Source organism: Acartia tonsa, chromosome 3 (assembly GCF_053477335.1).
Source record: "Acartia tonsa isolate MP-2025a chromosome 3, ASM5347733v1, whole genome shotgun sequence".
NCBI lineage: Eukaryota > Metazoa > Arthropoda > Copepoda > Calanoida > Acartiidae > Acartia > Acartia tonsa.
Genome location: NC_137262.1, coordinates 49,568,085 through 49,592,274, shown reverse-complemented (window position 1 = coordinate 49,592,274; position 24,190 = coordinate 49,568,085). Strand labels below are relative to the sequence as shown.

General features: G+C 34.3%; 1 protein-coding gene across 1 annotated transcript; it reads left to right on the top strand.

Moving 5' to 3' along the window:
* Nucleotides 1-452: 452 nt before the first annotated feature.
* Nucleotides 453-21,215, top strand: IntS2 (integrator complex subunit 2). The gene is made up of 30 exons (XM_080154406.1): nucleotides 453-696; nucleotides 857-961; nucleotides 1,219-1,267; nucleotides 1,701-1,783; nucleotides 1,944-2,154; nucleotides 2,496-2,625; nucleotides 2,791-2,864; nucleotides 3,106-3,348; nucleotides 3,991-4,065; nucleotides 4,269-4,400; nucleotides 4,795-4,936; nucleotides 5,419-5,581; nucleotides 5,677-5,798; nucleotides 6,299-6,365; nucleotides 7,051-7,130; nucleotides 7,559-7,651; nucleotides 8,032-8,149; nucleotides 12,836-12,996; nucleotides 13,574-13,709; nucleotides 14,737-14,811; nucleotides 15,328-15,432; nucleotides 15,787-15,877; nucleotides 16,143-16,222; nucleotides 17,055-17,135; nucleotides 17,493-17,565; nucleotides 17,869-17,993; nucleotides 19,199-19,306; nucleotides 19,939-20,102; nucleotides 20,512-20,566; nucleotides 20,940-21,215. The coding sequence occupies exons 1-30, from the start codon at nucleotides 499-501 to the stop codon at nucleotides 21,168-21,170; spliced, it is 3,570 nt and encodes a 1,189-aa protein (XP_080010532.1). The 5' UTR covers nucleotides 453-498; the 3' UTR covers nucleotides 21,171-21,215.
* The last annotated feature ends 2,975 nt before the right edge of the window (nucleotides 21,216-24,190 follow it).

Here is a 24,190-nt window from a genome sequence, read left to right as displayed (position 1 = left end):
TGAGAAAAAACTAGAGGGGGGGGGGGGGGGGGAAATAAAAAAAATTGTAGCAGGGGAAAAAAATAAATCTTGTTCATAATATACACCCCTGTTATTTCATTCATTTTGCTTATTTAGTTGGCAAAGTAAGAACTTGGACAATTAAGTATCGCAGCAATATCAAGCAAATAGAAAGTAGAACATAAACTCATTCTATTGTGAACCAACTCTTTTTTCTGGTTTTGTTAAATAGTTCCTGAATTAATCGCTAGAGTTCTTAGTTAATAACTTAAGTTTTTTGAAATTAACAAAATTCCACATAAATGAGGCAAATAGCCGAAATATACAAGCTATTTTGAACTTAGTGTATGACCGTTGTATTGAGTAGCTGCACTTCTGTATAATAAATTTCTCAATCTTTAGATATAATAGTTCATAATTTTCACTTTAAATGTTACATCCTGTCATCATTTCTACATTTGTACTATATATCATTATTTTCAGAAATGCGGTAAAAAAATGTCTCAATTCCACGATAACCATTGTCCTGTGTCACCGAAGGTGTTCAACGCCATCAGCACAGTGGACGTGGACACAATCCTGTCATGCTCGGACTCAGACCTGCGACCCGTGTTGTCCTGTCTGGTCAGGATGAGTCTGATTGCCCCGATGGACCAAAGTCCTGCTTGCCTGCAAGGAAGAACTGTTGTTTTGCAGGTAAACTTTTGATTATTTCGGCATTTGTGTCTGTCGAATGAATTATATTTGGTATTATTTTATTCTGAAATCACAGACTATACAGAAGAACAGTATACATAATATTCAGTAAATGTAATGTTAAATCAATGCTTCAAAAACTTGCACTACGTATTTTTAGGTTTTGAGTAGAATAGAATTGGTGAATTCTATAGTGGCTTTGCTCAGCATTGATTTTCACAGCTTGGAACAAGATGTTAAGAAAGAACAACAAATTAAAATGAAGGTAAAAATATTTTGTTCTTCTCTATGTTAATAATAATAATAGATAATTACAAAAAAGACAAAGATGAAATACCATTAGGTAATAGGTACCTATAAAAAAATTGTTCACAAAATCTAGATTACTAGGAACAAGATTTTACTGCCTTAAGTTATTTTTTTTATTTGGTTTAATAGGTATCTTTATCATTTATAACTTTACAAGTAATGAACTTTAATAGTATTTGCATATTAATAACATTGAACTATATGATATTTTAGATTGGTGGAAATAGCAGTGAGAGTATTCTGATATCTAAGCTAACATCAGGCAAAATAAAATAAAACATGATGTGTGTAAGGGGGGGGGGGAAGTTTTGACACATTTGCGTTTATATGATGAATTTCACGAAGTTTTAAGATTTTTTGGATAGGCCTCCAGGTTCTGGAGCTCCAGGCCAGAATTTTTTTTTTTTTTTTCATATTTACCTGTACAGAGACCACCTGGAGGCCTGGAGCTCCGGAACCTGGAGGCCTATCCAAAAAATCTTAAAACTTCGTGAAATTCATCATATAAGAATGATTTTATCATTAATAACCTATCCTCTCAGTCCAAAGATAAAGCCTAGGTGCCAGGTTTACGCAAATGTGTCAAAACTCCCCCCCCCCCCCTTGTATGCATTTAAAATTACAGTTTACCTAAGTAGGTAGTTAGTTTTTCAAACTTTTTTTTAAAGTTCTCATATTAATATTTTAATTTTCAGGGCCAGCTTTAGAGTTTGAGAGAAGTGACCCTACTAGAAAATTAAGGCTTGTCCTCTCTGAATTAATGTGTATCATGTCAAAGGTGACTTTTTGGTTTTTCAATTAATCAAATCTACTAACTTTTAGTTACTTCGTCAAAAATAAAGAGCCAACAAAACTCGCCTAGTCATAAGATAAAGACCTTGATTAATTTTTATGGCTATGTATTACCAAATTAATTTTAAAAATCTATATTTTGAAAGGATGAAATGATGGAAAAATGTCAGCGGCCAAGTGAGCTGTTTGATCACAAAGTTTACCTGAACGAGGTGTGTGATGTACTCGCCATCGCTCTGGCAGAATTACCAGCTCTCCTCCAACCCAAGGACGTGTGTGAAGCTCTGCTGTCAGTCAAGTATGGACCTGATATTATCTGCCACATTGTGGCTAATCAGGCGGACTGCTATTTAGATGGTAAGTTTATCTGTTTGTTTGATACATTATTATTTTCGAAATTCGCAAGCTAGGGCAGTATGATAGTAGCGTAGCCTATACGAAGAAAATAACCCATTATATGACAAATGTGTTATGATATTTTACTTTAAGTTAACCTAAAACAATGACAAATGATTTAAGCATAAATACCCATCTGTACTTAGTGCAAAGAAAATAAAAAGGTTGATATTATTGAAAGTTTTCATTATACACACGAGTGGCTTGTAGATCAGCCTTACTTCTTAAGAATACCTTACTAATTGTATTGTGGCATCATTAAGTTAAAAAAAGGTTATTTAGTTTTTAATGTATTTTTTAAGTTGTGTACCATCTGCTTGAGAACGGAGTTGTTGTTGAAGATGATCTCAGTGAAGAGGACATTGTACGACAGGATGCTATCTTGCTTCTGGCCAGAATGTGCCCTGCCCAGGCTCTTAATATTCGTGCCAGGTAACCTATTATTCCTTGCAGGACATATCCTTTCTTTGCTTTAAGTCCACTGATTTATTTTTTGTCACTTGTGGCTAAGACTAGGTATTTAATTTCAATCGCCGATTTCTGTGTATTTTTTAAAGGGCATTTTTCAATAAAATTAATTAACTAATCTTGTGTCAGGTGTGTTGATCACTGTACAATGCCTGGTTTAGCTGTTCTGTTATCCCTGGAAAATGCAAAAACTAACGAATCAGGTACTTTTTTCAAAATTCAAATGAATGTCTTCAATATTGAAAATCTCACGTTCTGTCTTGGGTTACCTACAAAAAGAGAGGTTTGTTTTTTAAAATATTTAAACTACCGTTATTTCTTGTCAACAAAAAATATTTGGAACAACTTGTCTTATCTTAAAAAATTAATTAAAACTTTGGATTAAGTTACATTTCAGAAATAACCTAAGATAAACCATAGAATTAAACTTTTTACCTATTTTAGATTTAGTAGAATACCTGACAGGCCTATTATTAGGCGGGACCAACCAGAACAAAACCTGGATATCCCAGTACCTGCGCGCCAGCCAGAAGCGCAACTCAGTTCCGCTGGACCTGTTGCGCCACGAGCTCACCAAATACGCGGCTCAGATTATTACTCAATGCCCGGAAGGCACTATTCCTGGAAATTTGGTGCTGGAGACAACAAACCTGCTTAAACTGTATTCCGCCCTCAGAGGGGTTGCAGGTATTAACTAACTTTAGTTTTATTTTGTGTTGGCCAGTCTAAAAATATCATTAGGATTGAGGGAAAGTTAATTGGTAGGCATGCTGTATTAGCTAGGTAGTTAAGTAAAATTCTAAAATACCTAAGAGAAGCAGTAAATTGCAACGTTCCGGATCCGGAAGCCGCTGAGCCGCAATATTTTGCTGGAGCCGGAGCTGGAGTCGTTATTTTCATTAAAAAACGGCTCCGGGGTAGCTAAAATAAGAGATTTTTATTGATTATAATATGGTAACTCTGTTGTGTCGTGTGCAAATGCCCCTTCTAAGTTTTTCAAGTCTATTTTTATCAAAATTGAACTTAAAACTTTAAAAAGTCAAACATAGACTTGGCAAAAAAGATGTTGAGTTTTTCTTGATTTTAGGTCGGAGCCGGAGCTGTCATTTTCACAGCTCCGCAACGCTGGTAAATTGAAAATGAAATTGTAGGTACTTAATGTATTAACCAACACGAAAAAATAATCGGAAAATGATTTACTAAAATCAGCGGCTTTTAAGTTGTTTTTGAAGAAATATCTAATCCCTGAATCTAATATAACTTCCATAATGTTTTTGTTAAGGAAATTTTTAGATCCTGATCAAAGCTACATGTTCTGTTTATATTTAGGTTTAAAGTTTGTGGAAGATGAAGTGAATCTTCTTGTTGAAATGATCACCAGACACCCTCCTCCCACTCCTGCAGGCAAGAACGTTTTTATCTAGGATGGCAGTTCAAAGCCTAGCTGTAATTTAAATCTCACAGATGAAATCTTAATCGTTGTCAAATTAATCCGTCAATTTCAGACATATAAAATGCGACTTTAAAAAAAAGCTCTGATTCATATTTGGGAGAAGATTTTTTGTCGTATTGATGTATCCCTGTAAGTAATGTATGTATAATCATAGGTGTTAAGCTGGTCTCCTTGGGTCTGTGTATGTTGATCGCCTTCAACTCACTGGTGACAACACCAGCTCTGGAAAAACAAGCTCTTGATTGGATCAGAACTTTGGTACATGAAGAGAAATATTTTCAGTCAGGTAAACAAAAATTTCGATTTCAAGTGAGTAATGGGATGCGGTACTCTAACGCTTACTTTAAAATTAGGTTAAGCAACATCCACCAGAAAACTAACCCTTTAATTGCACGTTCTTTATCTGGAAGTCCTAACGTGCCAGACATAGCAGCAGGAATAGTAGGTGGCATTTTGAACATCTTAATCATGACGCGGTGTGGACCAGACTCGAACCCGACACTTCCCCGACATCAAACAGGCACGCTATCATTTGAGCTAATGCTGCTTGTCTGTTAAGTGTGTTAAGTTTCTCGAGTTTCCCTAACATGAAAATAGCAATAAAGGACAAATGCGTTCCTCAGATAAAATTAAAGACAGAATTACGAACACTTAATTATAAGTTACTAATATGATTGTAGCAAGTGCATGTGGCGGAAGTTTTGGTGAGATGCTGCTGCTGATTGCCATCAATTTCCACGCCGGTCAACTCAATGCTATCGGTGACCTGGTCTCAGCAACTATGGGTTTTAAGGTCACTATCAGAACCAACAACCTTACTAGGTGGGTACCTATTGAGTAGAAGTCAGATTTTGTTGATTTATACTGCAAATTTTTGCAGAGGTGTTTATTCTGTACGAAATCCCCTGCTAAAGGTAATTAAATTATGTGGGAGGGGAAAAAATAAAGAAATAAAGAGTACTTATGGAAAACATTTTTTCCCCTTTTTTCTCCCTCCTTCGGGGAAATAGAGTGGAAAAATATGTGGGATCGGTAAAAAATATTAATAAAATAAAGAGTACTGTAAACATTTTCCCATTTTCTCCCCCCTCCTTGGGGAAAAAACTAGGGGGGTAAGAAATCAAATAAATAGGTATGTTTGTTGCCGGGGAAAAATGAATCTTGTGCAGAATATACACCTGAAATTTTGGGAAAGGGAAGGTTTTGTCATGAGCATAACAATCATTAGAATTATCTTTTTACACAAAGTTATCTTCATGGAAGTATATTATTATATTAAAATTTTCATATGACTCCATATTCAGGATGAAGCAGATGTTTACAAATGACATATTTCCCGAGAGTGTGGTTGCTGGTCATGCTGTGCGGGTACCGGTCACACGCAATCTCTCCGGGGACATGACCGGTTTCCTACCAGTACACTGTATGCATCAGCTGTTGAAGTCTAGAGTTTTCTCTAAGCACAAGGTAACTTTCAAAATATATTCTTCCATAATTGTGACAGGACTGACAAACGACCTCGTGTTATTATGGGCCGGAGAGTAATAATATTTTCTTTTCAGGTGTCAATAAAATCCTGGATATACGACCAGATATGTTCTGCGGCCTCTCCCTTGCATCCGGTTCTACCTGCCCTAATTGAGGCCTATGTACACTCTATTCTTATACCTCCATCTCATCATAGGTAATTGTATTTATATAGATTTATTATCCTAGATGTTTAATCAAACACAATAATTCGCCTAACTTTAAAAGGAATTTCTTTCGATTATTTTATAAGATTTTTCTTTACATTCCATTCCCAGCTAGAAATTTGCCTCACTAAAATCAGTTTGCCTCACGAAAATTTTAGTGAGGCAAAATTATCCCCTCTAAATTTTTAGTGAGCCTCACTGATTTTAGTGATGCATTTTTTTTAAGAATTCACCTCTAGTGTATTACATTAATACATTTCTATCTTTGTTAACTTTGTTCATACTTTTGGAATTAACTGCCATGGTACATACTCAAAAGGGGAAGCTTCAATGAAAGAAATATTAATACTATCTAATTCTAACTATAACTGATAAAAAAATTAGTCTCTTTAAAGCCAATTCAATATCACTGGCTAATTTGACTTCTTCCTTCCAAAACAATTTTTAACCACAAAATACCTACGTTCAACAAAGATAATTTTTTTTTTAGGAATGTTGGTTTGGATCAGTTGAATGAGCCGTTATCTGAGCAGGAAATAAGACAAGTATTTACAAAGGTAAGATTCAATAAAAATATATGGTCCTCTTTTGTTCACTTTATCTTTCCGGCCTTAAAAGCTGTTAGGGAAATGTAGTTTTTTCAGCTGCTATTCAATATAAACTGCTTTTTTTGTGAAGTCTATACTTCCTTGATACTTAAATTATGTCAATTTCTAATTTATACTTACAAATACATTGTTGACAATAGTCATAACTTTTAGGTATTTACTTCCTCCTCTTTAAACTTTTAAGTCAATCTTTCAAATCTCCATACTTTTTTCTTTTTCTACAAAAACAGGGGGAGTGGAATTTTGACTTTAAAGTTAAAATAACACGTTCTCTCATTCGTTGGCTTAAACACTTTGGGTACCTTCATTTAATCTTTACTGTTTGGTTGAAGCCGACAGACTAGTGTTTTAACTTCTCAAATCTCTTATTTTAGTTAACCTGGAGCCGAAGCCGTTTTTTTTAACGAAAATAACGGCTCCGGCTCCATTTTAGCAAAATATGGCGGCTCCTCGATTCCGGTTCAGCAACCCTGATTTTTAAGCTTAAGAAGGGATCAATAAATTTTGTCTTTAATAATTGAGGATGTAATTGTACATCAATATATTGCCATAGTCTTATCCCCTAATATCCCTGAACAAGACAAAAATAGACAAGGTTTTATTCAATATCCTCTCATGGTTTTCTTTTACTCAGGTGATTGTAGATCGTGTCCCCGACACAGAAGATTTCAGTAGCGCATCTATTCATAATCAAACACCTGGCTTAACATATAGGTAAGAGTGTAGATTTTTTTTTATATATTGTTGCTCTTTTTATTTTCAGAATAACTTCTTTTGATAATTTGAACTTTACTATAAAGCCAGTCTTTTTCAAGATATTTACATTTAGTCTAAAACTATCCATCTAAAGTAGGTAATTCAAATTGTTTACTTTCTATTCCTTGTTGAATTTGATTGTGTTTTCAATTAGCGATGCGAACTGCTTTGGTAAACAGATTAAGTCTGTGCGTGTAAATTTTGAATATTAAGGATCAAACAAACCCATGATTTTTAGAGGCCAAAATTGTCCGTTCTTCATTTTCAGCTCTTATTAATACAGTTTATAACCATAGATGTTTACCCCTCTAAAATATTGTGAGCTTGTAATTACTGCGCTAATTTTGAATATGTCCTTAACTAAATAAATGAATTACTTTGAACAGGAGGCGGTTGTCTTCAAGTGCTAGATCCGCCAGCAAGAAGCACAGAGACTCCAACATGTTTTCACCTCAGAAATATCAAGACCATCGTATCAAGTAGGTTTTTATTTATGCCAGGATATGTTCGAAACCAAATGAATCAGGCCCCGGCATGTGGCATCTGTTCATTCATTTTAATTTGTCTTGGCTACGATTGGTTACTGTTAGAATTGTTTTCCTGCGGCCGAAAAAAAATCTTCATGGTTGTGGTTAGATACCTGCCGACTGTTTGATTGCAACTGCTAATTTATAAGATTGAATCGTTAGCAGCAATTTTTTTTAAAGGAGGCGTAATTTAGCTGTTAACGATTAGGTGGTCACAAAAAAATTCTCGAGCAATTTTTTAAAGCACTTTTGTAAAGATTTTTTTGTAGTTCCTCCCTCTCCCAATTTAGATTGATATCCAAAAGATTTTTTTTTTATTTTAATCTATTTAGACACGACAGAACACCGGAAGATGAACTATGTACACAGATATGTCTCCTCTATTACATATTACTCTATGAAGATCTAAGACTTAATAACATCAAGACGTTGGCTGCCTCAAACAAAAAGGTAATCAATCACTCTTTTTTCTCGTCACGGACATCTTTCTTAAATTAAAGACTGTGACTATATCACATGGAAAACGACATGAACAGCACTCAAGGGAAAGACAAAGCTATTAGGAGTGCAGCTTATTTTTCAATAGAGGGGGGGGGGGGGAGTAATGCAACTATTTCGTAATCAATGATTAAATGGCACTTAGAATCCGAATTTCGTTACAAAACTTGGTATGAGTAATCCTTGATAGGTCTATTGTCCCTAAATTGAACAAAAAGTTGGAAAAGTAACGGCTAACGGCTGGCGGCTCAGCCGTTTAGTTTTTTTTTGGCTATTTTCAGAGCAAATCCTTCACGAAACCTATCTCCACATAATACTCTTTGCCGCTCCAAAACGTTTTCAAACGGTTCTAGCCGGTAGTTACTGGTACTAGAAATTTTAAAAATAGTTTTTGGTAGGGTAAGGGGGGGAAATTTCGGTTTTTTTTCGGTTTTTTTGAAAAAAAATGGGGTAAATATTAATATTTTCAAATGAAACCAAGACCAGTAGAAAGCTTACGGAAAGGACTATCAGGTCCTAAAAGGACATTATCCTAGGACTTTTAGAAGTTGGCCGAAATTGACCGCAAAAAAGTTACCGATATTTCCCCACCACCGGGGGAAATATCGGTAATTTTTTTCAACCTAAAAAAAATCGATGAAAAACGGCCAAACGGCCAGTCGAACATAAATAATCATAATTAGTATAGGTTATAGGGATTATCCACAAAAAGTTTCATAATGATCGGACTATTCCTTCTATGTTAAAAATGAATTTTTTTGAAAGACGCGAATTTTCGATTTTTTTTTCGAAATTTTTTTTTTAAAAAACTTAAAATTAATATAAGAAAAAAACGTATTTTATTACTTTTTAGGCCTGATCCTAAAAAAGCTCACATTGAACTATAGATTTAGCCCCAAAAACATGAAAATTGATTAAAAATTGACCTCAAAAATTGAATTTGAAGCAAAAGTGTCATCTTTGCAAAAAATCTTGACTACATTTTAACCTTAAAAAAATCGATGAAAAAAGGCCAAACGACCAAACAAGCGTAATAAATCATAATTAGTATAGGTGATTGGGATTAACCACAAAAAAATTCATAAAGATCGGACTATTCCTCCTATGTCAAAAATATTTTTTTTTCAAAGGACCAGAAATTTTGATTTTTTCCTCGCAAAATTTTGATTCAAAAAATAAAATTAATTTTTTTCTTGTTTTTTATCTGTTCTATTCATTTTTAGGCCTAATTCTTAAAAAGTCCATATGGAATAATAGATTTGACAAAAGAAAACATGAAAACATGACATTAAAAGTTGAATTTTAATTTCATTTGAAATTACCGATTTTTCCCCCGGCGCCAACTTTGGTCATTTTTGAAAAAAATATTAACCCGATTTTAAAGCTCTCAACGGATTTGGAAAAAGCGGGCAATTTCTAGTTCAAAAAGTTTTTCAGATCAGCTCTAGGTCTTACCAATTTTTGTGTAGGTCGATCTTTACACACCTACTAAAAAAGTTTTGGAAAAAAAAAATTTTTTGTCCGACTTTGAGACCCAATAAGTACCCTTAATATTCATCTCAAAAAAAATTCATTTTATACTTTTTTGTAGGCAATTTAATTAGGAACAAATTTGCTTTGATGTTTTTTTCTGTCATTTGAAAGGAACATGGAGAAAAAGGTCATTTAATGAAGGTAGGTCGAAATTACCGAGAATAGCCCCTTACCGAAACTTCCCCCCCCCCCTTACCCTATCATTTCACATGATTTAAAGCAAAAATATGTTTTAAAAAATTTATTCCTACGTAATTTATGACAGATTTGTCCTAAAAATAGCCAAAAAAAACCTGCTAAACGGCTGAGCTGTTAGCCGTTACTTTTTCAACTTTTGGTTCAATATATGGAAATTAGACCTACCAAGGATTACTCTTGCCAAGTTTCGTAAAGAAATTCTGATTCTAAGTGCCATTTAATCATTGATTACGAGATGGTTGAATTACCCCCCTCCCCTAGGCATTGCAAAAAAGGGGCAAATAGGTAGCTGACAATAGCTCAATTTTATACATTCTTTTTTAAAAGCGAAGCTTTTCTATAATTATGGTCGGTCCGTCCGTACGTCCGTAACGGATAGCTTTTTTCGTTAATTTAGGCATGTTAGAATTGTCGAATCGATTTCAAACTTTGTATGGTGATTCCTGCAGTAATTAGTTACGATTTAGAAAGCGTAGCAACTCTATAATCATTACCAAAATGTCCGTACGTCCATTTTAAACATGTTGATTTTTTAACTTTTTAACATCAAATATTATTATCCGATTGATCTGATTTTTTGTATGCTGATTCCTGGGACAACAAAGTACATTATTACAAGCGAAGCAAATCTATAATTAAGTCCTAAAAATGTAAGTATGTCCATAATCAGTATTCTATATAAAGCAGTTTTTCAACAAAGGGGGACGTAACTGAAGACTTTTTGATGCAGGGGGGGGGGGTGTTTCTCCGGAACCACTTGATGAACCGTGCAGATTTTTTGGACTTAAGCTTTCAGGAGTATGAACATCTCATGGTTTCGAAGTCACCCCCCTACCCCCACCCCCTAGCCCCCCCGGGGCTCAAAAACCCCCTAAAAATGAACCTAACCTTAATTTTCTCAAAAACTATTTGACCAATAGATATGATTTCTTAGAATTAAGCTTTCATGCTAATCAACTATCTTTTAGATTAGAAGTCACCCCCCCCGCTACCAACCCCTAGCCCTCCGGGGCTCAAAAAAAACCTGAAAATGAACCTAACCTTAGGGTAAGGGGGGGGAAATTTCGGTTTTTTTTCGGTTTTTTTTTAAAAAAATGGGGTATATATTAATTTTTTCAAATGAAACCAAGACCAGTAGAAAGCTTACGGAAAGGACTATCAGGTCCTAAAAGGACATTATCCTAGGACTTTTAGAAGTTGGCCGAAATTGACCGCAAAAAAGTTACCGATATTTCCCCACCACCGGGGGAAATATCGGTAATTTTTTTCAACCTAAAAAAAATCGATGAAAAACGGCCAAACGGCCAGTCGAACGTATTTTATTACTTTTTAGGCCTGATCCTAAAAAAGCTCACATTGAACTATAGATTTAGCCCAAAAAACATGAAAATTGATTAAAAATTGACCTCAAAAATTGAATTTGAAGCAAAAGTGTCATCTTTGACAAAAATTCACCATTTTCACCCTGCATACATTTTCATTTATGATATTTCTTACTGTTCGTTTTTATCTAGGAATAACATGATATTGTGTCAAAATGTTGTTTATGGTTTCTGTGAAAATTAAGGATAGGTTCATTTTTAGGGTTAATTTGAGCCCCGGAGGGCTAGTGGTTGGCGGCAGGAGGGTAACTTTGAAACTATAAGTCAGTTTATAAGCATAAAAACTTAAGTTTAAGAAATCATCTCTATCTATCAAATGGTTCCTGAGATAATTAAGGTTAGGTTCATTTCCAGGTTTTTTTTAAGCAACGGAGGGCTAGGGGTTAGCATCAGGGGGGTGACTTCTAATCTAAAACATAATATTTTAGCATGGAAGCTTAATTCTAAGAAATCATATCTATTGGTCAAATAGTTTTTGAGAAAATTAAGGTTAGGTTCATTTTTAGAGTTAATTTGAGCCCCGGGATCGGATGGCTAGGGGATGGAGGCAGGAGGGTAACTTCGAAACTATAAGTCAAGTTATATGCATAAAAACATAAGTTTAAGAAATCATCTATATTGCTCAAATTGTTTTTGAGATAATTAAGGTTAGGTTCATTTCCAGGGTTTTTTTGAGCCCCGGAGGGCTAGGGGTTGGTAGCAGGGGGGTGAATTCTAGTCTAAAAGATAGTTCATTAGCATGAAAGCTTAATTCTAAGAAATCATATCTATTGGTCAAATAGTTTCTGAGATAATTAAGGTTAGGTTCATTTCCAGGGTTTTTTTTGGAGCCCCGGAGGGCTAGGGGTTGGCAGCAGGGGGGTGACTTCTAATCTAAAAGATAGTTTATTAGCATGAAAGCTTAATTCTAAGAAATCATATCTATTGGTCTAATAGTTTCTGAGATAATTAAGGTTAGGTTCATTTTCAGGGTTTTTTTGAGCCCCGGAGGGCTAGGGGTTGGTAGCGGGGGGGTGACTTCTAATCTAAAAGATAGTTGATTAGCATGAAAGCTTAATTCTAAGAAATCATATCTATTGGTCAAATAGTTTTTGAGAAAATTAAGGTTAGGTTCATTTTTAGGGGGTTTTTGAGCCCCGGGGGGCTAAGGGGTGGGTGTAGGGGGGTGACTTCGAAACCATGAGATGTTCATACCCCTAAAAGCTTAAGTCCAAAAAATCTGCACGGTTCATCAAGTGGTTCCGGAGAAAACCCCCCCCCCCCCCCTGCATCAAAAAGTCTTCAGTTACGTCCCCCTTTACTTACAATTTTGCATCGACTCTCATACAAATTTATATTCTGATTATTCAGTTCTGACACTATACAAGTATTAATGTCCGTTTGTCCTACCGTTTCAGCGCTTCGCTTTTATGGATGTTGTCATCCTTGTTAAAGTTTAAAAACCCACAAGTTAGAATAAAGAATTAGGGCTTGTAAATATGATAGTTGTCCTCCTAATTGTTCCTTTATATCTGCGTTTTTTTAGGTATTGAAGTATTCCACCGAGCTGTTATCTGAGCTACCAGTGAAATTTCTTCTTGGAGAGGCCGAGAGTCGGCAGGATCGACTGGAGGGCATGTTCTCCAGTCTCTTGAGGCTCTGTGTCACTCAGTTTCCCCACCTCTGCATGGTTCAAGACTGGATTGGGTAAGATTTTATTGAAAATAAATTGTGTGGGTGTAACAAAGAAACTTATTGAACTAAAACTATAATTTTTAATTGATATTTGACATAAAAACTATTTTAAGATAGTTCCCATGGTGTCATAGGATTACAATACTCTCCTTCCAAACAAGGACAATGATGTTCCAAAACACAAATGATCAGCGGGAGCCACCATATTTTGTTGTGTGCAAATGCCCCTTTTAAGTTTATCAAAAATTGAACTTTTGAAAACTTTAAAAGTCAAAAATAGACTTGGCAAAAATATGTTAAGTTTTTCTTGTTTTTAGGCCGGAGCCGTTGTTTTAACAGGCGGCTCCGCGGAGCCGGAGCCACACAAAAATTAAACGGCTCCGCAACGCTGCAAATGATGAATTATACCTAACCTTTGTGAAAATTAAAGTAATAGAACTTAATAATAGTTTAACATTTTTACCACAAAAAAATCATGTAACTTACCTATAGGAATTTAACTTTATGGTTGTAGAGTCTAGACGGTCGTCAAGACAAATCTATATTACAGAGAAGATGTAATTCTAAACATTTGTATTAACATTTTTAGAAACGAGGATAAGTTGAGCTCCTCCCTGAAGAAGTGTAGTTTGCGGCCACGGCTGACAGCAGCCACGCTAAAAAGATGCCTGGATGACGCGGACAAATGTCCTGCCAAAGCCGTCTTTATTCTACAACAGATGCAGGTTAGCTGTTAGTATTGTTGATCAGGGAGGAAGTGGACATTTCATTGGTTGATTATTACACTAGCCTCAAAGTCTTACAATAACGTTTCTTATTCGTTAGCTTTACAAGTGTGGGTAATTTTATTGAATTTTGATTGGTTGTTTCATTAAGTTGAGTGTCCAAACGTTTCAACCAATAATTGTAATCTACTTAAGGGGTAAATTTATGTTTCATCTTTGAGGAATTGAACATCAATTTATTGTCTTTTCCCTTTAGGTCCCTGATTGCTGATTAAGTTAAGGTTCTTAGAAAAGAAATTAAGAGAAGTTTGGTAGATTTTGTTTTTTTGAAAATTGGTTAGGAAAAAATGTTAGGTGCAGACTTAAGTTTCTCATTAAGCGTCGAGTCTTTCTTTTGTTTAACTCACTAAATTACGGTGTAATTTGTTCCATTAAAGATTGTCGTTACTTTAAAAGGGTGTATTCTTGTACTCATGTCTCTACTTCATTTTTCTTCTTCTTAAAAACTATTAGTATTATGCAGCGTTGCGGAGTAGTTTGATTTTGGTGCGGCTCCAGCTCCGGCTCCGACCTAAAATCAAGAAAAACTCGACATATTTTTTCCCCACGTCTATTTTTGACTTTTGAAGGTTTAAAAAGTTCAATTTTTGAAAAAAAAATGTACTTGAAAAACTTAAAAAGAGCATTTGCACATAACAAAACAGAGTTAGGTACCAAATTAAAAGTTATAAAAAATCTCTTTATTTATCTAGTCCGGATCCGTTTTTTAACGAAAATTACGGCTCCGGCTCCAGCATAATATGGCGGCTCCACGCTCCAACTCCGCAACACTGGTATTATGTATTATTGGTCCAGAGTTTTTTTTAGGGAAAGCACCAAAAAAAGTTTAAAGTTTAAGTTACCATTTTAGAGTAGGTAGTAAATTATTTTTATACAGAGTTCACTTTAGTCTGTTATTTTAATTAAAACTAGGACTCTGAATTAAATATTTTTTATCACCTTTTTAATCGATGTATTATTAATTTAGTCTTTGTCTGGAAGTGCTTGTTGGGATCTGGTTGAACCTTTCATCAGCTGTATACACAAGATAGCTAGAGGACAGGTAATACATTTTTCTATTATATCTTTTGTTTCCATTAATAAGCCATATCCTGATATAGAAGTAACAGGATGTCTGTATGTGTGTGCTGTCTGTATCTAAAGATCTCGCTATCGGCTGGACCGATATCGTTCTTTACAATTTCACTACTTACAGGAAGCAAAGCAACCCTAATCGTTACCGGAAAGTCCGTATGTCCAATTAAACTCTGCTCGTTTATATATTTTTTGACAACATTTGTATGATATGATTATCCTATTCATCTAATATTTCCTAGGACAACAATTTACAATATTTTAAGCGAAGCATTTCTATTAACAAATCCTAAAAATGAAAGTATGTCTTTGACGGTTTCCTGTATTTGCACAATTTTGCAACAAAATGTACAATTTTGTTTAGACTTACAAATTTTTTGTCTGCTCATTAAGTTCTGACACTCTACGAGAAATTTGTTCGTTTGTCCTTCTTTATTATATTAGAACTTCGCTTTTATGGATGATATCATCCTTGTTGAATTAGGTTGCGAGACAGGTACAAGAGATGTATAGGGTTGTATGGATGCGTCTCAACTCAGTGTATCCCAGGAAACTCTGGCTCATCACCGTCAATAATCTCAATCCAAAGGTAAGACTAAGCATCAACATAATCTATATATTATTACTTGGATTTTGCACTATGTTTTCGTCTACTCTGATAAATGATCCTTCCAGCTGGCTGATACCACTTTACCCAATCCCCTCCTTTTTACTGGAGGAAAGCATTGACCAACATAGATATGAGGACTTAAGTAGTAACCTAAATTGAGGACAAAATTTTCGTGTCATAATTGAGTAGATATGCTTCTAAACTATTTTACATTCCATTTCACTATAACTTATGACCAAATGGACATGGTTCATGATAACCCTAGGCACTAAAAATAGTATCAAAAAATGTAAATTTTAGCGCCAGAAACATATTTAATTCTCTAAATTTCAGGAAAATATGGCCACTTGTGATTTGAATCAAGAAGAGTTAGCACTCGATCCTTTAGCTGTTCTCCGATGTGATCCTGCTGTTTTTAGATCAGGTATGGCCAGCCAGCAAGTGATACTTGTAAATCAACAATTAACATTTCAAGAACGCGTCAAGTTTATATTGAATCAAATTACATTTTATAATTTTACTACTTATCTATCTAACATGGACATCCAAGGGGGGTAAAGAATGTTTATCCTCCCTGATAATATCATTTAAATACAATAGGGGGAAAAAAGAAAAGGCTTTGACGTCCTTTTTACTCAATATCTTCTATAAATTTAGTGAAATTTTGTATTTATCTTTGTTTTATTAAGGTTCAATTCTGAGCATCATTCTGTACATGCTAAAAGCTTGCTTAGCGGCTTCAAGAACAAGATTGAACCAGCACCTACTGGTAAGTAAACCTCCGGGAATAATATAATTGGTAACGTGTCGGCTTGCTGTCATATTTCGGGGAAGTGTTGGTTTTGACTATACCTAATTGCCTCCTACTAGAGACGTTGAAAACTGTACTTTTTAAGACTCAGCAGGGGTATCTTATCAAACAATAAATTCTACAAAAAAAAATCACGAAATCAAGTGTTTCATTAAACTGAAGAGGGGTGGGTAAGAAGGGGAGGAAAAGGGGAAGGGGTTTGTTTTGAAATTTTTCATTAGAATTGTTTGTCAGAATATTATTCCCTTTTCACTGACGAAGACTATATCAGGGACGTGACATTAATTGTGAGATAATTAAGAAGCCTTGGCCCTTAACAAGGCACAACTTGTTATCATGCACATTAAACATTTTCATACAAAGATCATTCAATTAAAGGGTTGGATGTAAATGTCTGCAGAACGTTGAGTCGCGTAATAATGCACTTTAGAAATATTTTTTTCAAATATACGCTAAAATAAAACCTATCCCGTCCTTTTGAGGTTAATTAGATCAAGTTAAGTTAAGAGGTAATCATAGTATAAAAAAAACAAATTAGGTTAAGTAATAACAAACACATTTCTTTATCACCGAATAACATACAATTTTACAAAAATCTTTATTTTTGGTCAAGAAGTAGATGAGGGAAAACGCAGTATTTCATTCATTTACAAACATACCTATTAAGAAAAACACTAGACCTCAGAAAAAGTTGAAACAAGCCTAATAGGCACAATCCTAAAAATTTGGCCGTTAAGGAGATCTTTTGAATCAAAAATGCCTACCTAAATAATATCTTTTTTTTATTTAGGAGCAGCCAGCTATTACCGAAGTTGGGCAAAATTCTGAAATGGAGAAAGAAGAATTAAAAAATGCTTTAATCTTGACACAGGCAAGTTTTTAAATATATTAAATCATTGATTAATGTTTTATTTTATCCAAGTAGGGAACATTTGGCTGTTTATTACCCAAGTCCTCAAAGTTTTTTTAATAAGGCTTTCTTATTCGTTGGCCTACTAACTTTAGGAACTTTCATTTATTTTTGATTGGTTGATTCATTAAGTTCAGTCTCCAAACGTTTTAACCACTTATTGTAATATACGGAAGGAATAATTTTCTGTATTATCATTGGGGGTGTACATCAATTTATAGGCCATTGTCTTATCCCTTTAGATCCCTGATTTTATCTGAATGTGTTGCTTTGTTTAATTTTTAGTTAAAAAATACATGTTATTTGTTATTGTTATAGGAAAGTGCTGCTATTCAAATCCTGTTGGAATGTTGTCTACCTCAAGAATCTGATCAAATCTTATCTAAAATAGGTTAATTTTAAACAATTGATTTATTATTACTTGGATGTTGCAACCTACTGGATGAACGAACTTGTCAATAAATGATGTCCATGTTAGCAACCTAAATGAACGACAATTGGAGTTAAATATTCCCTAACTCCCATATCCTAATTAAACTTTTATGTATCTCCCATTTTATAATCATGTACAATTTATTATATAAAAATATGTATTTATATTTCGTTACATATTTAGGAACATAGCATATCACATCAACTACACCTACCTTGCTCTTGTATGAATTGCTAATAAAAAGTTGCATTTTATATTTAGGCAACGAAACAGTTGGCGAGGGTAGCAAGGTCTCAAGCTTGCAGGAGGTTCAATCTTTGATATGTTCCTATCTACATGATGCTTTTATAGCAGAACCTAATCTTGCAAAACTGGTACATTTTCAGGTAAACAAATATTTGTAAACAAGGACAAAAAACAACCAAAATCATTGTTAACAGAAAAGAACAATGAAAAAGATTAACTTTGTAATCTTTATCTTATAATCTTAAGGTTCATTTGTTTATATATAAGTAACAGGATGTCTATGAGTCTATCTGTTTAATGTGTTTATACCGCTTATCCGTCTTTTATAGTGAAGCTTTCGGGGTAGAGTACAACCACTCTACCAAGAAAAATAGTTCATATAAAAAAATAACCCTTCAAACCAAATTATAGTTTACTTCAGTGCCTTTATAGGCCTGTAGGGCAGGGTTGTCATTTTGGGCGGGCGCTTTTGGGCCGCCCAATATAAGGTCATTTTGGGCAGTTTTGGGCACCCCCCCCCCCTTTTGGGGAGAGAGAAAAGGGGAGGGGGTTAAAAAAGAGGGGGGGGCGGGCCTATTTTTGGGTGATATCCTTATACTAAAGTAACAGGATGTGTGTCCGTTTTTTTGTGTGTCTGTGTGTTTGTACCGAAGGATCTCGCTAACCGCTGAACCGATCGGATTCTCCTTAACAGGGTAGCTTCTCATAGATTCTGGGAAGGTTTATAACTATTTTGGGGGAGGGTACCACCACCCTCCTAAGAGAAATCGCCCCTAGAAAAAAATACACTCCCCCAAAAACCTTTTTTAAAATTTTTTAAACTAGAAATAAAAATGGGGGGAGGAACCCCCCCCAAAAAAAAAAAAATTATTCCCCCCAAATTTTTTTTTTACTTTTTCTTTTCAAATCTAATATAATAATTGGATTATCAAATTTGACTCTCCCCTCCTCAAGTTCCCAAAGAGGCCTCTAGGGCCGTAGCCGCGTGTTAACTATATAAATTAGTAAGCTTTTTTGTATCTAGAGAAGGATTTTGCTAACTGCTGAACCGATATGGTTCTCCTTTCCAGTGGAGCTTTTAGAGGTCCGGAGATGGTTTTAGGCTATTTTATTTCTAATAATAAGTCTCAGTATGGTTTTAGGCTATTTTATATCCTTTTAATATGCTTTTTACGATATTTGCCCAAAATTGGTGCCCAAAACCACTTTTGGGCGCCCAAAACCCGCCTAAAACCCTTTTGGGCAATTGGGCCGCCCAATATCAAAAAAAGTGCCCAATTCGACAACCCTGCTGTAGGGGCGTATCCACATGTAAAATTTCATTTTAATAGTGCCTTTATTCTAGGGTTATCCTGTTGAGCTGTTAGAGGTGACAATGAAAGGGGTTCCCTCCATGCATATCTGCTTGGATTTTGCTCCGGAACTTTTATCTCAACCAAGCTTAGAAAAACAGGTAATTTAATTACTAAAGAAAACTTTCTGTAGTTTAAGATTTCGCTCCTTTACATTGAAGATTAGATTTTTTCAGATCAAAGGAAAATTTATAGCTAGTTTTGAAAAGTACCCTTTTAACTTGCAGGGTGTCGGAGCCGTTAAATTTTGATGCGGCTCCGGCTCCAGCTCCGGCTCCGACTCCGGCTCCAGCTCCGGCTCCGGCTCCTACCTTAAAATTAATATAACAATTTTTGTTCATTATTGAAATTGATAAAATAAAATAAATAATATAAAATATTTTGCTTTTATTTGACTAAAGCTATATAAAAGTAGAAGGATGTGTGTCTATTTGTTAAGTAACAATAGTTTTTCAGTTTATTATATGGAAATAGACCGTTGCCAAATTATATTATTACTTTAAAAAATCACTTTTAGCTAATCTGGAGCCGGAGCCGTTTTTAACGAAAAATACGGCTCCGGATCCGGCTCCGGCTCCACCAAAAATGTTGCTGCTCCCGGCTCCGGCTCCGAAACACTGCTTTTAAGAGATATGCCCCCCCACCCCCCTAAAAAAAATGGAGCCAGGACTGTTGAAAGTTTTCTGTATATGTCATTTTTCTAAAAATTAAAATTTAAATATATATTTTTTAGATCTTTGCAATAGACCTGATATCTCAGCTAAGCTTGGAATACCCTGTGCCCCGGTCACTTAGCACAGCAAGGCTGGCGGTCAATTCTATCTCCACCCTGCTGTCTGTTATAGACGCTGAAGCTAGGGAAGAGCTTATTCTCTCCTCTCTCCAGCCCTTGCAAAGGTATGTTCTTATTAAATGCAGATGTTGCATGAATAACCGAAAGAAATACCTAGTTAGTCATCGGAAAGGTGTTTGTTTTGAATCTTGGCCTAAGCTATGTCATGATTAAAGATATTCAAAATCTTATTACCTATATACTGTTAGAGCGTTCCTTTCATTTGTTTAGAGAAATATGGAGTTACAGAAGTTTTTTTTTAACTAAACTGGTATTAATTTATGAGTCTTATATTAATATTCGTGGGAAATTGTCGTAATACAATGCTATACATGATTTTTCAGTAAGGCTGAGAACCGGTTCTAATTCAGCGGATATTAACCGGTTTCGAAGCCTTACTAAAAAATATATTCTAAGAATATATAATAAAAATTTGTGTACTTCCGACAGTTTTTATCTATTAATATATTTCAGAATATGCACTGCGTTTCCTCCAATGATAGACGATGTTGTATCATTATTGTTACAGGTAAGAGATAGTTTTAATTGCCCAGCTAATAATTACTAATTAATAATAATACTAGCAACTACGCTCAATAGAGGCCTCTAGGAGCACTTGAGGAGGTTGGTGGAGGAGAAATCAACACCCGTCCATTTTTAACTTTACCTTTTTTTAAATAAGAAAATTAAGGATGATTTCTCTTGGCAGGGTGGAAATACCCCCCCCCCCCCCTCCACCAAAAAAAAAACCTTCCATGTGCATAAAAAAGTGTAAAGGAGAACCATAAAGGAGACCTTTCATTACAGACAAAAAAAAGCTTAATACTTTATATAATAGGATTGAACTAACTGTGAGTGAAATTAATATTTTCCAACCTATTCAAAATTTCTTTTTTATTTAGGCTGGACAGATGTGTTTAAATGTATCTACCCTGACAGGCTACACAGCCCCTGCTAATTCCTCCTTCCAGAGTCAACATGTACCTGTACCAAGATCCCCTGCCAACAGTACAGACCTGGAGTTGGGCATGGACAGACTCCAGTTATCACAAGATCCTGTCTGTTCCAGAATTGTGGAAACCTTTACGAATATTATCAAATCAACTGTTCTCGCTAACAATGTATTCTCGTGATATTTTATTGAAGTGTTATTTATATGAAATATATACTTACGATTATTTGTTTTTTACTCAGTGATGTTAAATTATTTCTATGAATTAATATAATTAAAATTATCATATAATTTAAAGATGTGATGTCCTATTTAATTTAATTTATATTTTTTTCTAGTATAGCTCCGAATCCGCTTAGATCCCATTAAATTAAAACCGTTTCTGAGCCAAATTGAAGTATCATGTATCGTAATAGACTTTATTCCACGAAAAATTTAATATAGACCAAAAATTATCCTAAAATTTTATTAATAAGAGTTGTCTTTAATACAATGCGATAAACAGATCTTTAGTAGCGAAGCTACTCTATAATTTGAAATGTCCGTCCGTCCGTCTGAGACAAAGTGGGGGAAACGTGATTTTCTCGGCTCCTATAAAAGATAGAAAGCTGAAATTTTTAGTGAAGATTCCTATAACATATGCACATCTAATCTATACATTGTTTTGTCCATCCGTCTGTTATTTGGGGTGCTAGATCGATTCCTACATTTTCATGTTTTTCTGATTTTCTCAACTCCTTTTTAAGATAATGGGCTGAAATTTTCAGGGATTGCTTAAATTTACATTTTACATAAGTTTTATTACGATTTTTATATTAATAGGGGTGCTAGATCGATTTCTAGATTTTTAGGTTTTCTATTCTTTTCTCAATTCCTATTCAGGATTTGCGGCTAAAATTATCAGGGATTGAATATGCTCATATTCTACATATTTCAATCAAGTTTCAGAAAGATTTGTTTATAAATTGTGGTGCTAGATCGATTCCTAGATTTTTCATTTTTCGTGCTTGAAAGGTTGCGTGATTTTGAAGTTTTTGTCATTTCCCTATTTCATCAAAAATATAGGATGACACTGGTATATTGTAAATATATAATTATATTCATAATATACATTCATAATTTCTGAGCTTCGCTACTTATGGATGCTGTCATCCTTGTTTACTTTTTTTTTATAGTTGTAATGATAAAACCTATCTGACTCGTAACTCTATTTCTTGCACCTACTTTTATATATTACAATCTAGGAAAACTTATTTATCGCATCGTATTATAGACAGCTTTCCGTGGAAATTAAAATGAAATATTTTAAGAATAAAACGAATTTTGAAAACCGATTCTAATCCAGCGGATATTAATTGTTTTCGTTAGAATTGAAGCCATTAACCAACTCTGTTCTAATGCAAATATTCTAAACATATTTAAAATCCGACGGAATTGGCTCAAGCTGGAAAAATGTTGATTTTGACACTCAAATACCTCATGCTAAACGAATAGAAAGGGTAATATGTACAAACGAAAGCAAAAGAGAAAGGGGAATATGAACGAACGAAAGCAAGTGATGTTATAGGAAGCCTGCAAGAAATACCACGCTTTAACTGCTGAAAGACTGCCACAAGTAGACCAAATACACCAAATTTGAAGCCTACAGCTTCTATAACAGAAAAGTTCTAGGCATTTTAAAAAGACATTTTATGTACAATGAAAATTTTGAAAGAATTGCAATGCTCATGTTGAAAACTTTGAAATTAAACTACGTGGCCTAGAAACAAAATTATAAGCTTATTTTTGTCATAAATTTAGGTTTCCAGTAACTAATTATATTTTTACAATAAAAATACCCATTTTTATAGTCAAAATCATTAAAAAAAATTAAGTTTAACTTGCATTGTACCGAGTGTACTGTACCCAATCAGAAGGCTGAATCAGCTTAACAACCAATCACAGCTGAGCTTGTATTCGTTTCCCCCTTTGTTTCCGCTATGATTTTTGTTTAAAAATGCAATTTAAATCGATTTTTTTTCATAGATTTTGACTATGAAATATGGTGTTTTTATTGTAAAAATGTAATCAGTTACCGGCAATCTAAGTTTCTGACAAAGATAAGGTTATAATTTTGTGTCTAGGCGACGTAATTTAATATTGTTTTTTCTTTTATGAGCATTGGAAATCTTTCAAAAATTTCACTGTACATAAAATGCTATTTTGAAATGCCTAGAACTTTTTTGTTATTGAAGCTGAAGGCTTTAAATTTGGGGTATTGGGTCTACTTGTGGCAGTCTTTCTGCAGTTAAAGCGTGGTATTTCTTGCAGGCGTCCTTTAAGCAACTTCCAGCCTTGAAGTAAGGCATTGTTGGTTGATTTTAAACCTTGTTTCTGTTATATAGAGCTAAATGTTTGAAGAAGTTCTAGGTCTACCATAGTATTGACAAAATAATTTGAAATTTCATGACGAGTTGAGATTGTAATCATCCAATGCTTTGACAATGAAAAATGTATATTTAGCAAAAAGGGATGTACCAGGTTGATAATTGTTCTTTTGCATTTTACATCATTTGAGGATGCGTGTTTTTTACTGTGCACTTTAAACTCAGAAAGTATGTAATGATATTTCTTCAAAAATCGCTTAACATTTCAAATAGTTTTTAAAATAAAATCATGTTGAAACCTATTTTTTTAGTTGTAACAACATTAAACACAACCTGGTATATTCACAAATAAAAAGTTTAATTCGCTGCTTGAGTTGCTTAAAATCACTTGCTTTTAGTCGTGCATAGTTCCCTTTAATTTTGATACTATTTATGCAGATAATTTTGAGAATTTTACTAAACATACGTGAAAAAATAGGAAGTAAAGCTGATTGTCCTTTTTTCTACAAACATAAGAATTCCTTAGAACAATGGGAATGGGATTTTCATACCCATTTGGTACGTACAAAAATTTTGAAAGTCAAAAACACAATAGATAATTTAAACAGGTAAAATGTTAGTTTCCTCATTTGCCACGAGGATTTTATGTTTAGAAACAGAAGTTTAACCATTTTTTTTGACTAGGTATGAAAGTGATTTTTTAATTGTAAAAATGTAACTGGTTTAATTTAATTTTTAAATTTCTGTTATGACCTTTAAAAACATGTTGACGATTTATCAACTCCCTAAAATGTCATTCTAAGATGCCTATAACTTTTTTGCTATTGAAGCTGGA